Source organism: Pteropus vampyrus, unplaced genomic scaffold, assembly GCF_000151845.1.
Source record: "Pteropus vampyrus isolate Shadow unplaced genomic scaffold, Pvam_2.0 Scaffold220, whole genome shotgun sequence".
NCBI classification, from domain to species: domain Eukaryota; kingdom Metazoa; phylum Chordata; class Mammalia; order Chiroptera; family Pteropodidae; genus Pteropus; species Pteropus vampyrus.
In genome coordinates this window covers 2,931,198-2,945,619 of record NW_011889001.1, presented here as the reverse complement: position 1 = coordinate 2,945,619, position 14,422 = coordinate 2,931,198, and the positions used below count along the sequence as shown (strand labels likewise).

At 38.4% G+C, this 14,422-nt stretch overlaps 1 protein-coding gene across 1 annotated transcript in view; it reads left to right on the top strand.

Annotated features, from left to right (window-relative positions):
* The first annotated feature begins 11,179 nt into the window (after positions 1-11,179).
* NME9 (NME/NM23 family member 9) overlaps positions 11,180-14,422 on the top strand; it is a 22,234-nt gene continuing 18,991 nt past the window's right edge. Inside the window, exons 1-2 of the mRNA XM_023538397.1 lie at positions 11,180-11,267; positions 11,652-11,688. Of these exons, the coding sequence (XP_023394165.1) occupies positions 11,656-11,688 (33 nt within the window). The 5' untranslated portion in view covers positions 11,180-11,267; positions 11,652-11,655. The remainder of the gene's footprint in view (positions 11,268-11,651; positions 11,689-14,422) is intronic.

Below are 14,422 nucleotides of genomic sequence, written 5' to 3'. Positions count from 1 at the left end.
TGTGGGCCTCAATAGGCAGGTCAGTGGTGTGAGTGTTTGGTGTTGGAAGAGTAGGGAGAAGGTGAAGAGGACACTGGCACTCATTCTAGTCACAGTCTCTTCAGGTCTGTGGCTGGAATTAGATTCTTTGCTGACCCTGAAGCACCAATCATAGGTTAGCAGAAGAGCCTCACCCCACCCCCATGCCTATTCATCTCTTCAGCTGAACTTTCTTCTTGTCAATTACAAGGCCATTCTTCCCTGGACTGCCCATGATGTGGCACCAAGAACTACATAGTCTTCTCTCAGAGTTTTCACAGCCTTTACTAATCCAGCTTCAGTCATATCTCATTGTTAGCTCTCCCTGCAACCCCTACCTGTCCCTTCCCCCACCACACACGCACGCGTACACGCGCGCGCGCGCGCGCACACACACACACACACACACACACACACATACCAATCTCATTAGAAGCTAAGCCTCACAAGATTTTTCTTCCCTGATGCTTATATTTCCTGATGCTTATGGTTCCTTCCTCACATGGGCTCCCTCTTGCTCTCTGGGGCCAGAAGAGCAGCTTTCAATCAAGCTACTTCCCATTCATGGACAAACTTCTCCAAAAAGTTGTCTATACTCAACTAATATGTTTGTTTCTGGTAATTTATTCTCCCCTCTCTGGCTCTTCCTCTGTTTAAACTAAAGTCCAGTGAGTTTTAAATCCATAAGAACAAATAAGTTTTACATCACAAACCAGAACACACACATACACACACACAAGTGAAACAAAAATTTCATGAAACAATACTATCTTTACTATGTGTGATGCACTCAACCTATTCTATTCTATTCTATTCTATTCTATTCTATTCCATTCCATTCCATTCCATTCCATTCCATTCCATTCCATTCCATTCTATTCTATTTAGATTTTCCAGTTCTTCTTGATTTAGTCTAGGGAGGTTGTATTTTTCTAAGCACTGGCCCATTTCTTCTAGGTTATTAAATTTGGTGTTATTTACTTTTTCATAGTATTCTTGTATGATCCTTTGTATATCTGCGATATCAGTCATAATTTCCCCTCTTTCATCCTTGATTTTGTTTATTCATGTCTTTTCTCTTTTTTCTTTAGTGAGTCTAACCAGGGGTTTGTCAATTTTATTAACCTTCTCAAAGAACCAGCTTTTTGTTGCATCTATTCTATTCTATTCTATTCTATTCGTTCTACTAAAAAAATTCTTGCAAGACAAACTAAATTGATTTCACACCTCACTAATGGGTTGTGATCTATAGTCTGAAAAACAGTGATTCATATTTTTGACACCCAGAGCCTCAAGGTAATGACATTACAGCAGACATTTGTCAAGAAAGAAAAACCAACTCTAAGATTTCGAAACACAGGCTTGAGATAATAGTTTGAAAAGAAAAAACCTCTGATTTTCTAAACCTAGGAAATTTCCTCTTCTGGGCAGTATGTAGAAGGTTGTGGAAGGCCATTCCTCCTACTGCAACAAAATGAGATGAGGCTCTCCATCTGTTCCCTCTCCCCTCCCCTAGGACAGTTTGCCCAGAAAGAAGACCTCTAATGGAGGAAAAAGAAACCAGCCAAGCGGATAGTGGCCACATGGTACTAGAATGACAAGTTGGAACACAAGTGGCCTTAAAAATACAACCAATTTTCTCCACATGACATTTGCTGAGTTCTGGGCCTGAGAATGCATCTAATTAGCAGAGTGAAATCTTCCACCATCCCACCATGCTTAAAAATCAAAGGATCCCAAGAAGAAAGGGCCTGCCTCAAACACAAGGCCAGCTCCTGTCTTGTGACATTTGCCAGATTTTGAAACTCCACGGTAACAAGAGTCTGGAAAGCTGGATTGGGAACCTCTGAGGGGCAAGGCTGAATCTCCACAATCTTTCATGGCTGAAGATACAGAGAGCTGCAAGATTCTCAATCAAAATCCACATGTGAGGAATAGTGATAAACCAGAGGTATTGGAACGCTCACACATTGCTAGCAGAAGTATAAAATGGTATATCCATGTATCAGCCAAAGTTCACTCATGATACAGAAACCACACAGTAATTTGGAGAAGGGAATTTTAATAAAAGAATTACTAAGTATAAGAAGGACTATCTACTAAGGGGGAAAGAGAACTCTAAAGAATAAATTAAAGCAAATAGAGAGAGCAGCCTCTAGGGCTGAGGCAGAGCACCCCAGAAAGAAACAAACCTGTATGAGATCTTGACCCTCATCTTATTCCACCAGGCTGAGCTCGGTACCTTGTTGGAGTCAGTGCGGTCATGCCCCACTGGATGGTGAAGAAGTTCGCTAAAGTTCCATGCAGACGGAATTCACTGGAAAGCATTCCTTTGGGGCTCTGAGGGAAGCCATCCATGGAAAGATGCCACACTGTGGGAACTGCTGGAAAAGTCGACTTTGGGTATTGGAGGAAGCTGTCCATGGAGATATACTGGTTGCCACATGTGCAAGAACCACGTGCTGCAGGAACCTGCCAAGTAAGCACATAGGAACCAGGAAGAGAAGTCTCTTTCCCCTGCAGTGGCTGTCAGGGCTCTCTACTTAGCTTAACATTGTACCAGATGACAAAGGAGAAATGTTTACAGGGTCCAGCTCCATTACCACAGAGTAAGTAATTAAGGTTGGATTTGGAGCTGAGAGGCAATGCATTGATAACTGGAATAATTGGCTTTAAAAACCTGTTTAGTAGAATCTACTAAAGCTAAATGTACACCTACTTTTTGATTCAACATTCCTACTTCTATGTATATACCTAAGAGAAATTAATAAACATGTTTACCAAAACACATGTATAAGAATATTTATAGCAGCTTTAGTCATAATAGCCCCAAACTAAAGACCACCCAAATGTTTATTAACTGAAGAATGAATAAATAAATTGTGGTTTATTCATATAATGGAATTACTGCAATAAATAACAATGAAGTACTGATACGTAAACAACAGAAATGAATCTTATGGACATAATATTAAATGAAAGGAGCCAGATGCAAAAAACGACATATATGAAGTCCAGTAAAAAGTAAAACTTTTTGAAGTGTTATGAAGTTGGAATAGAGATCTTGGCCAGGGGGCAGTGATAACTGTGTAAGAAAGAAGTGCTTGAAAATATTATGTATCTCGATTTGGGTAGTGGTTACATGAAGATATACAAATGTGAAAATTCATCGAACTATGCATTAATGGTTAGCACACTTTACACATTTCACTGTATGTGTATTATATTTGCAAATTCAAATTATCTTCACCTCGATTATATGGTAAAGGAAAAGGTAGATAAAATAGATGAAAGGAAAGAAAATGTCACCAGATAAGTGAAATCTACAAAAACCCAAGTAAAATAAAATGAACATTCTAGAACTTAAAAAGTATAATAACTAAAATCAAGAACTCATTGGATAAGTTTAATATCAGATTGAACACAGCTAAGCACAGAATAAATGAAATAGAAGACATATCAAGAATACACTGAAACTAAAGCACAGAAAAATAGATCAACAGAAAAAGAAATAATAACATAAAAGACATGTGGATATAGTCAAATATCTAACATTTATACCACTGGCATTCCAGAAGAAGAAGAGAGAGATAATGGGATAGAAACAATATTCAAAGAGATAAAGGCAGAAAATTTTCCAAAACTGGTGAAAGACTTATATCCATAGATTCAAGGAGCTTGGAATTCCAAAAAAGGTAAGCACAAAGAAAACTGCATGCAAGCATATCGTATTAAACTACTGTAAACAGGGTAAAAAAATATTTTTTACAAATCAGACATATTTCTTCACTGAAAAAAAATCTTTTGATGAACATGTCCCAGAGCCGATAAGAAGCAGAGCTTGGCCGAGAGCCATTCTCTGCCAGGTAAACAGTGTGGCCTGATCTCTCAACAGGAGACACCCTCGTTGACATTTTGCAACTGCGAGCCTGAGACCAGCATCCTGAGCATTTCTTCTCAATAGTCATCCAGCTACAGCTTGCAAAACAGTGGAAGAATGATTGTCATTTATAGCCAGATGTTTTTACAAATCTTAGTATTTGAAATATTGTATTAACAAGTCAGAGAAAGAAAAATTGCCTGGATTTTGAACTTGAAATGCAGAGTTTGCTTATTACAATTTAGCCCAATTTTCTGAAATCCAATAGCATTATCCTGTTGACAAACAAAATAGGAAACAATTTTTAAATCTCTGATAGTTCAAATTTTAAAACATCATTTTTACATTAAAACAAATAGGGGTAAGGTACGTAGTACTTCAAAATGCACATAAATCTTTGTGATAAATATTAGCAAAGTTTAGAGAATTCAGAAGGTCATTTAGTATTAAGCCCTCAATCTTTGGGGGCATCCTTCAGGAAGCTTCAGGGGATGCACTGGAGGAGCAGTCTTGGGTAATGAGGTCTTTGTGAGTTGACTGGGATCCAGATCTGCTTCAAAAGCATCTTTTGTTAGACTAAATAGATGGACAAAAAATTCTATTCTAATGAGTAGTTATAAGAGAAATAGGTCCTGCTCTCCAATCTCCCAGAGGAACCTAACCAATCAAAGGACAAAGCTAATTACCTCTCTAGAGTTATCAGAAGCCATGAGGTCTGAGATTACATCCTGCTTGCAAGCTAACAAGTTATCCTCCCATAGTTCAATGGATACTGGAAGAAGGCATGAAACTCCTGGATCGGAGGTGAAAGATAGGTTATTACTCACGACAACAGTAATAGCCAAGGGATTAGTACTTTGCACAGGCTTTCTGAACCTCAGTTCCCATAGGACAATGCAAAGAGGGCAAGTATACCTGCACATGCAGTGGGTTGTGTTATAGAAGAACTCTGAGTTTCAGGAAACCAAAACTTTCACATAGAGAGTAAGTATATGCTTTATATAGAGGGAGACATTATCTCTATACTCCAAGGCTGAAAGCAAACCTGCCCTTTATTTTAGAATATACTATCTCTGTCTTTCAAGGCTGTTCACTGTGTAAACACACCTGAAAAGACAGTTAGAAATAAAGACAGTCAGTGCCTCTGCTTGAAAATGTGCAGAAACATGAGAGACCCATGGAGAAGTATCTGCCAGCCGGAGAATCTGTGATCGGACATTCTACAACATGCAGAATGTCTCCTTGTCATCTCCTCTAACCTCTCAGTAAGCCTGAGTGGTGGGTGCACAGGCCCAAGAGTCCCTCTTATCACGGGAACCGAAGGTTGCATGATAAGAGTCACTAGAAAGCTGGGACAACCTGCCCTACATGGACCCACAATACAAATCAGCAGTTTGATGGGAACCTCCCAGTGACGTCTAGTACATGAGGGAAGTGCAACACAGTCCAATGCAGAGAGATTGTTTGCTTCCAGTTTGTTGCTTACTTGCTTGTATTCGCAAAGTCGGCCTCACAATCAACAAAAAACTACTAGAACTAGTAGATGAGTTTAGCAAGGTCTCAGAATACAAAGTTAATATACAAAAATTGGTGTATTTCTGTGAACTGGAAGCACATAATGGGAAAAAAGTAAAAACATAAAAGCAAGTTTATGAATACCATTAATAAATGAAATAGAAATGATTTGCAGTAACTATAAAACACTGCTGAAATGAAAGAGTAAATAAATAGAAAAATATGCCATACTCACAGATTGGAAGACTCAATATTATTAAGATGTCAAGGCTTCCCAAGCTAATCTTTCGATTCAATGCAATCCTAATCAAATTTCCAACAGGATTTAATAAAATACTAACAGGTTAATTCTGAAATTTCTAGGAAAATCAAAAGACAGAATAGTTGAAGCAATTTCGAAAAAGAAAAACAAAGTTGAAACACTTTGATTGCCTGATGTTAAGACTTATTTTATTATATGTCTTAGTTAGCTCAGGTTGCTATAACAAAATACTATAAACTGTCTTATCAGTCTTTATTTCTCACAGTCCTGGAGGCTGGAAGTCAGCGATCATGGTGCCAGCAAGGACAGGTTCTGGTGAAGGTATTCTTCCAGGTTGCAGATGGCTGATTTCTCCTTGTGTTCTCGCATGGCAGAAAGAGAGCTAGCTAGCTCTCTGGGCTTTTCTTATAAAGACACTAACCTCATCCACGAGGGCTTCACTCTCGTGACCTAATCACCTTCTAATACCATCACATTGGCATTTGGGTTTCAACATATAAATTTCAAGGGGACACAAACACTCAGTCCACAACCATGCAACTAGAGTAATCAAGACAGTGGAGTACTGGCATAAGGATAGACAAATAGATAAATGGAAGAGACTAAAGAGTCCTGAAAGAAACTGACATTTACAACCGATTGAAATCTGACAAAGGTGCCAAAGCGAACCAATGGAGTAAATTGGTGCTCCAAATCAACAAATGGTGCTCCACAACCAGAAAGCCACATGAAAAAAATAAAAATGAATCTTGACCCCTAACTCACATCCCACACAAAATTTATTTGAAACAAACTGTGGTACACTCATACTGTAGAATATGCAGCAATAAAATAGGAATGAAATACATGCAACAACTTAGAAAACTCTTCAGAGAATTATGCTGAGTGAAGAAAAGCCAATCCCAAAAGGTGACATACTATATGATATGATTTATATATCATTTTTTAAATGACAAAATTTTAGAAATGGAGGATAGAATAGTAGTTGCCAGAGGTTGGGGATGGGGTGTTGGGGACCACAAAGATTCCTGTGTTCAGGAATTTGACTATGGTGGTGGCTACATGAACCTACACAGGTGATAGAATTTATAGACTGTAATACACACACACACACACACACACACACGCGCGCGCACACGCACACGCACACAGAGTACAACTAAAACTGGAGAAATCTGTTGGGTAAATTACATTGATGTCAATATCCTGATTGTGATATTATACTATAGTTTTGCAAAATGTTACCATTGGGGGAAACTGAGCAGTGTACAAAGAATTTGTCTGTGTTATCCTTACAACTGTACACATCTTCAATGATCTCAGTAAAAATTGCAATTAAAAATGAATTTGGGTTGGGTCATAGGCCTAAATGTAAATTTTAAATAATTTCTTTCATCATAATTTTTATAATTCCTAGAATTATAACTTTTTAATAATTCCTAGAAGAAAATAAGGGGAATATCTTCCTGTCCAGGGATAGGCAAAGATTCTTTCGGAAAAGATTTATAAGACAGGGCAAAAAAAACAATAAACATAGAATTAAAAAATTTATCAATTAAATTTCATCAAAATCTTAAAACTTCTGGTCATTAAGCCGTCCTGGTAACACCAAACTGGCAGATGGAGACAGACTATGTGTAGATTCCACATCTGATACTTCACCATTTGGGCCCAGAAGTAAAACTCATCACTGCCACCTGGACTGAGGAAAACTAGTCAAATGTTTCCATCTGGCTGTAAGGGAAGGGGTGATCCATGTGATCCTTAACTGGGACCTGCCTCCCAGCAGTGATCCCACACCCTAAAAAGAGAACATGATACCTTGACAACAACAATGGCTTCACAAGACACTTTAAAAGATGCTATCTCTCTCCATAATATTTCTGAAAGATATGTATTATGTTTCCCATTTTAAAGACAGGGAAAGGAAATTGAGGCTGAGGAAGCTTCGTAATGTACTGAAACTCACAGAGGTAGTAGGTGGTAGGTCCAGCAGGCAACCCAAGTCTGTTTGACTCTAAAGCTCCCCTAGTTCTACTGCTCCCAGCTGCCTACCTCACCGTAGGGTCATGCTGTTACTTACAGAAAAAGAAAACACAATATGTGGAAGCCTAGACAAAGATGTAGGTTTATATTCTTATCTAAGTTGAAAAACTGGAAGTTATCTGGGCAGATACAGAGTCTGCGTTGGTTTGTGATATGCTCTTAAAATGAATAGTTCATTCTTGTTTTACACAGTCACATCACAGTTCTGAAGTGTTTTCATAAATAAAATGTTCCTGGTGACCAATTTGGATCACAGAAAGATTTCCCTTGAGTAAATCACCACCTTGTGGCAATGAGCATGACTTGCAAGAGAAAGAATAAGGTGGAGCTTTTTTGTTGTTGGTTTCTGTTTGTTTCTTTGTTTAATCTTTCAGACTCCCAAACACAGTAGTAACCCTTAAAGTTAGACATTTTTGTGTTGAACAAAGCAAAACAAACCAAAAAAGGACTTCCCTTAGGGCAGGTGCAATTAAAACAGATGTCATTGAAAAAGACATTTGATTTTTGGGCAAAGTGATGAAATCACTGACCCATATCGAAATATGTAAAAGATGGAAATTTTACTAATTCAGGATGTAAAAAGCTGGGGTGACCCAAGATGACTTGTTTGGAGAAAAATTTAAGAAGTTCCGTATTGTCCAAACTATACATTTTTGAAAGTAAAAAGGATTGCTATTAATAATTGCATGAGACAACAGTGTAAAATTGGGGTGTCCCAGGCAAACTGGGGACACGTGGTTCCCCTGAGTTTGTTTCTGTGGTTTAGCCTGGCAAAAATGTGACCATGTTTTATAGTAGAAACTACATGGTGAGAAATCTAACTCTTTCAAAAAAAAAATAAAAAGTTTCTGTCTTTCAGTGTGCTGGCCGGAGACGTTTAGTGTCTGGTTTGAATTTTATTTTGGGAACTAAGTTCTAAGGGATATTTCAAACCGTTCGAGAGCTTGAGTAACCACCACCCTGTGGCAACAAACACCACTAGCATCTAGCAGACCAACTTTGCAATCCTGTGTCTTTCAGATACCATTTGATTATTCATTCATCTATTGAAGGACATTTCGATTTCTTCTAATTTTGGTGATTATAAATAAAGCTACTATAAACATTATGTGCAGGTTTTTGCGCACACATAAATTTTAAATCAACTGGGTAAATATGTAGGAGCATGACTGCTGGATTGTATAGTAGGACTATGTTTAGCTTTGTAAGAAACTGCCAAACTGTCTTCCAAAGTGGCTGTAGCGTTTTGCATTCCCATCATCAATACATGAGACCTCTGTATTTTCAGCAGCATTTAACACTGTCAGTTTTGTTTTGTTTTGTTTTGTTTTGATATTAGTCATCCTAATATACCGTGGGCAGAAGTATCTCCTTATTGTTTTAATTTGTAATTCCTTAATAACAAATGAGGTTGAGCATCTTTTATTTGCTTACTTTCCATTCATATATCTTCTTTGGTTAAGTATCTTTTCAGATCTTTTGCCCACATTTATATTGAGTTGTTTGTTTTCTTATTGTTGAGTTTGTATATTTTGGATAAAGGTCATTTGTTAGATATGTGTTTTACAAATATTTTTCCCCCTGTCTATGGCTTGTCTTTTCATTCTTTCAACAGTCTTCTGCAGAGCACAATGTTTAATTTTAATAATGTCCAACTTATAATTTTTTCTTTCATGGATCATATTTTTGGTGTTGTAGCTAAAAAGTCATTGCCATACCCGAGATCACATAGATTTTCTCCTATGTTTTCTTCTAGAAATTTTATAGTCTTGCATTTTACATTTATGTCTATGATCCATTTTGAGTTAATTTAGGTGTAAGGTCTGTGTCCAGAATTTTTTTTTTTTTTTCCAAATGGATGTCCAATTATTTCAATACCATTTTTGGAAAAGACTACCTTTTCTTCATTGATTTTCCTTTGTCTCTTTGTCAAAGATGAGTTAACTACATTTGTATATGTCTATTTCTGGACTCTCTCTTCTCTTCCATTGATCTATGTATTTATTCTTTCACTAATATCATGCCATCTTTCTTATTATAGCTTTATAGTAAGTCTTTAAGTCTGGTAGTGTGAGTTTTCCAATTTTGTTAGTCTTTTTCAGTATCAAGTTGGTTATTCTATGTCTCTTACCTTTTCATATAAACTCTAGAATCAGTTTGTTGATTTCCACCAACTATCTTGCTGGGATTTTGACTGAAATTGTGTTTAATCTAGAAATCACATTGGGAAGAATTGACATCTTAACAATATTGATTCTCCCTATTTATGAACATGGAATATCTTTCCATTTATTTAAATCTTTTCTATTTCTTTCATCAGCTGTTATTGATTTCTAGTCTAATTCTACTGTGGTCTGAGAATATACTCTGTATGATTTCTAGTCTTTTAAATTTGTTAAGGTATGTTTTATGACCTAGAATGTGGTCTCTCTTGGTGAATGTTCCATGTGAACTTGAGAAGAATCTGTATTCTGCTGTTGTTGGATGACTTATTGCTTAAATGTCAATTAGATCAAGTTTATTGATGTTGTCGTTCAGTTCAACTATATCCTTGTTCATTGTCTGCCTGCTGGATCTACTCATTACTAGAAAAGTGATGTGAAGTCTTCAATTATAGTAGTGGGTTTATCTATTTTTCCTTGCAGTTCTATCAGTTTTTGCCTTGTGTATTTTGATGCTCTGATAAGTGCATACACATTAAGTATTGTTATGTCTTCCCAGAGAATTGATTCCTTTAACATTATGTAATGCCTTCTCATCATCCCTGATACATACTCTTGTTCTGGAATCTGCTTCAGTTGAATTAACATAGCTATTTCAGCTTTCTTTTGATTAGCATTAGCATGGCATAGCTTTCTTCACCCTTTTACCTTTAACTTGCCTGTGTCTTTATATATTTAAAGTGGATTTCTTGCAGACAATACACAATTGAGCCTTTTTATCCGCTGACAATTGGTATAGACTGTTCACACCATGTTTGTAACTATTTCCTATTTATTCCACTTGACTTTCATATCTCATTTTGAATTTGTAATTTTGTATTCAATCTCATATCTCATTTTGAATTTGTAATTTTGTAATTTTGCCTTAAAGGGAACCGCTCTAGGTCCTTCAAAAAGTGGAGCCACTCTTCCTGGTATGCATTAAGAATCGGTAAAAAAAACCCTGCACACCAGCCCTGATGGGGCAGGGGGGATGCAGGGATTCAGCGATGCAATTGTATATACCTAGAAACACGGGGTCTCTGCTGAGTGGGTCCAAATCCCCCAGATACTGACAAACGTCTCAGCCAATGAAAGCGTTCATTCAGTCCAATTCCGAAGGCAGGGGGCGGGACTCCCTCCTGCCTTTCCGCAGGGCTCAGAGGGGGCGTGGCTTACATGTACGCATGTTTATTACCTGGCTGATTTGGCATTAGGCTGTGTTGCCATGACGACCGTGGCTGGGTTGCCGCAGACTGAGTTGGAAACTCTAGCTGCACGTTTAAGATCGTGTACCTGTCGAAAGAGTACGCCGTGTTTCAATTTCCCAGGAATACATTTAACAGTAGGAATAAGTGTTTTGTGGCCTTTTTTTCCGCCCGAATTCTTGTGCCGAAGCTCGGATGCCATCGCCTGGAGCTCTTACTCCCGCCTCTGCGCGCGCCATTCGGCAGGCTCTGCGGCTAGGAAGGGGTTTCACAAATCCGCAGAAAAACTCCCTGGCAAGCCACAGGCTCATGGGCTGCAGGTTCCGCTTCCCCTGTGCAGTGTTTATTTTTCATCAGTGCATTTATTTGCTCCCACTTATATTTACCTTAAAGGGACGAGTGGTTGGGGAGGGGATGCTTTGTCTAAAGGAGGCTCGCTGATCCGCGCAGCTGTTTGTTCAGAGGCTGCGGCCCGGGGCAGGCTCCAGCCAGCAGTAACAGGGCTTCTGTTTTCTTTGCAGGGCCATGGGCAGCAAGAAGAAGGAAACTGCCCTGCAGGTAAGCTTGCTTCCAACACTAAGTTGGGATTGAGGGATGAGGAGGACAGTGTGGAATGGAAAGTGTAATATAGAAGTGATGTTCTGTTTGCTGGCAGTATATGACAGTGTTGTCAAACTTGAATATAGATCTAGGACCCCTAGTGGGGACAAATTTTTTTGTACACTTGACTATAAGCAAACATAACATTAGGTTTAAGTTCTTTATGCTTATAATGCTTATGCGGCCTTAAAATCCAAACATGAGTTAAAATAAAACTACAAAACCAAGAAAATATTGAGCAATATAATTTAGTATAACTTTTTTGTTTGTTTGTTTAAATACAATTGCAACTTACTGCAAGAATATAATATAGGTTCTTTTGAGCTTGGGCATGCATCTGTAACTGTGTGCTCTCCAGAGACCTGGTTCTCCCACAACCGCTCTTTTCAATCATTCATTTATTTAACAAATATGTTTTGCTATTTTATGTGCTGTGCATTTTTTCATATAAAGTGCCTTCCTTCATTTGTGCCTAGGACAAGTGAATCTGTAAGCCAGCATTTGCTCTTTTTTTCTGGTCCTGGACAATAAGTAGTGAGTGATTCTAAAATGAAAGTACAAACATGCAGGCACCTGCCATAGAATTGGGAGGGAGCGCTTTGTCATAAGGAGACCATATGGATTATCTGTTACATGGGTACATTTTAAAGTGCACTTAAAAATGCCTCATAGTTTTGCCCATCAGGATACCTCCTGGATAGTAGAGCAGCACACATGATTTCTCTTTCATTGTCCTTGGTGGTACCAGCACTTTGCACAAGAATTTCAAAAGCTTAGTGATTTAGAAAGAGAGAAAGCAATGTCAGTCTAAGGATAGCATATAGAAGGAGGAAAGAGCTTTGGACTGGAAGCCCAAAGACCTGATGTAGTTCTTGATTCTTCTCTTAGCCAACTCTGGGACTTTGGATAATCACATAACCTCCCACGGCTATATAAGCTTACCCATCTGTAGAATGAGGATGTTGGATGAATCAACCCTTAGGGCCTTCTAGCCTTGATGTTCTGGTAGTCTAGAGTTATGAAATTTTCCATCTGTCTACATTCTGTCTTTAAATAAATTCTAAGCACCTGGTCCTAGCACTTATTGCTGCCTGAAGGATTTCCTCAACCTCTCTGAGCCTCTAAATCCTTTCTGTAAACAGGAGGGATAATATATAACCTGCAGAGTTGTTGTGATAGACTCCTTTAGATACCTCCATGCTGGTCTGAATGCTGTCTCTGGTGGCTCTAAGATTTTTGCCTCATATGATTATCCTTTCATGTGTCTATACCATATATCCCCTTTGGGGGTAATAACAGTTTTTAGCAATTATTTTTCATCTGTCTTACCCAGAGCTCTGAGTGTAATGCTGTACTCAAAGTAAGTGTTCCCATCTGCTGAGGGGGAAGGGAAAGGGGGTGCGTACTGAGGCATCTGTGTAAACATTATCTCTCTACCAGGTCAACTCCTTGAAAGCAATGCTCTATGGTCTGTCATCCTAGGAACCCTGTCCTCTTTCTGGGTAAGACTATTTAGGGTTCTTTCTGCAACTGAGACAGAAATCGTAAGACATCCAGAGACAGGGTGGTCAAAAGGTGCCATATATTCCCCATTCATTCCATACCCCATACTGTTCCGTTCCTGCTCCTAGGAGAGAAATTCTTCAACTGTCCAAAGGCCCCTGGCCTCACGGTGTAGCTCATTCCACCACAGGGATGCTCCACAGATTGCTGCCACTGACTGACAGATGAGCCTTTGAAAGTGACTGTTGTGAGAGAGGGGAGGTGGGGGCTCTTCTGAACCTTTCCATCGCTTTCCTTGGAACTACAGTTGTGGGCCCAGCATGACATCAGTCCAACTCTCTCATCTCATTTAAGGCATCGAGAAGACTTTTCTAGTTTTTCTTTTTTTCTTTTTTTAAATCAAAACAAAAAAGTGTGGAAGCATGATTTCTTCAGAAAAATGGAGCTTTGATAGAGGATTTGCAGATATTATATGTTTTCAGCCCATTTAAAGAGACAAAGACCTTAGCATACCTGTATTAAGAACAAGTAGTAATTGTCATGGTCTTTTAATGTATATAGTTTCAAAACAGCTCCCCACAAAAACTTACTAATTACAAAGGGAAAGAATAATTTTACAGTGGAGGGGCCTAGCAGGCCACCTTAATCAAATGATCAAAGTGAACACCAGCAGTAATGAGGCAGATGGAAATTGTGTGTCACCTGATAGGATACAATGAGAGGAACACTCATCTGCTTCTCTGACACTCCAACCAATTCCAACCAGTTCCAACCAGTTCCAACCAATTCCAACCAGTTCCAACCAATAGCAGAAGATGCACAGCCTGGATGTAATCAGCAGGAAACATCAGACACACCCAAACTGAGGGACATTCTGCAAAATAACCAGCATGTAGTCTTCAAAAGTGTCAAGGTCATAAAAATCAAAGAAAGACTGAAGAACTATTCTAGACTGAAGAAAACTAAAGAGACTTGACAAATCTAGCACATGATTTGATTGGAGACTTTGCTATTGAGGACTTTATTGGAACAATTGGTAAAACTTGAATAGGGTCTGAGGCTCAGAGTTTATTTCTTGATTTTGATGGTTGTATTGTGGTTATGTAGGATAATGTATGTATTCAGGAATAATGGGATGTCAGGTTGGTAATTTACTTTCAAATAATTCAAAGGAAAAAAAGTCCTTTAT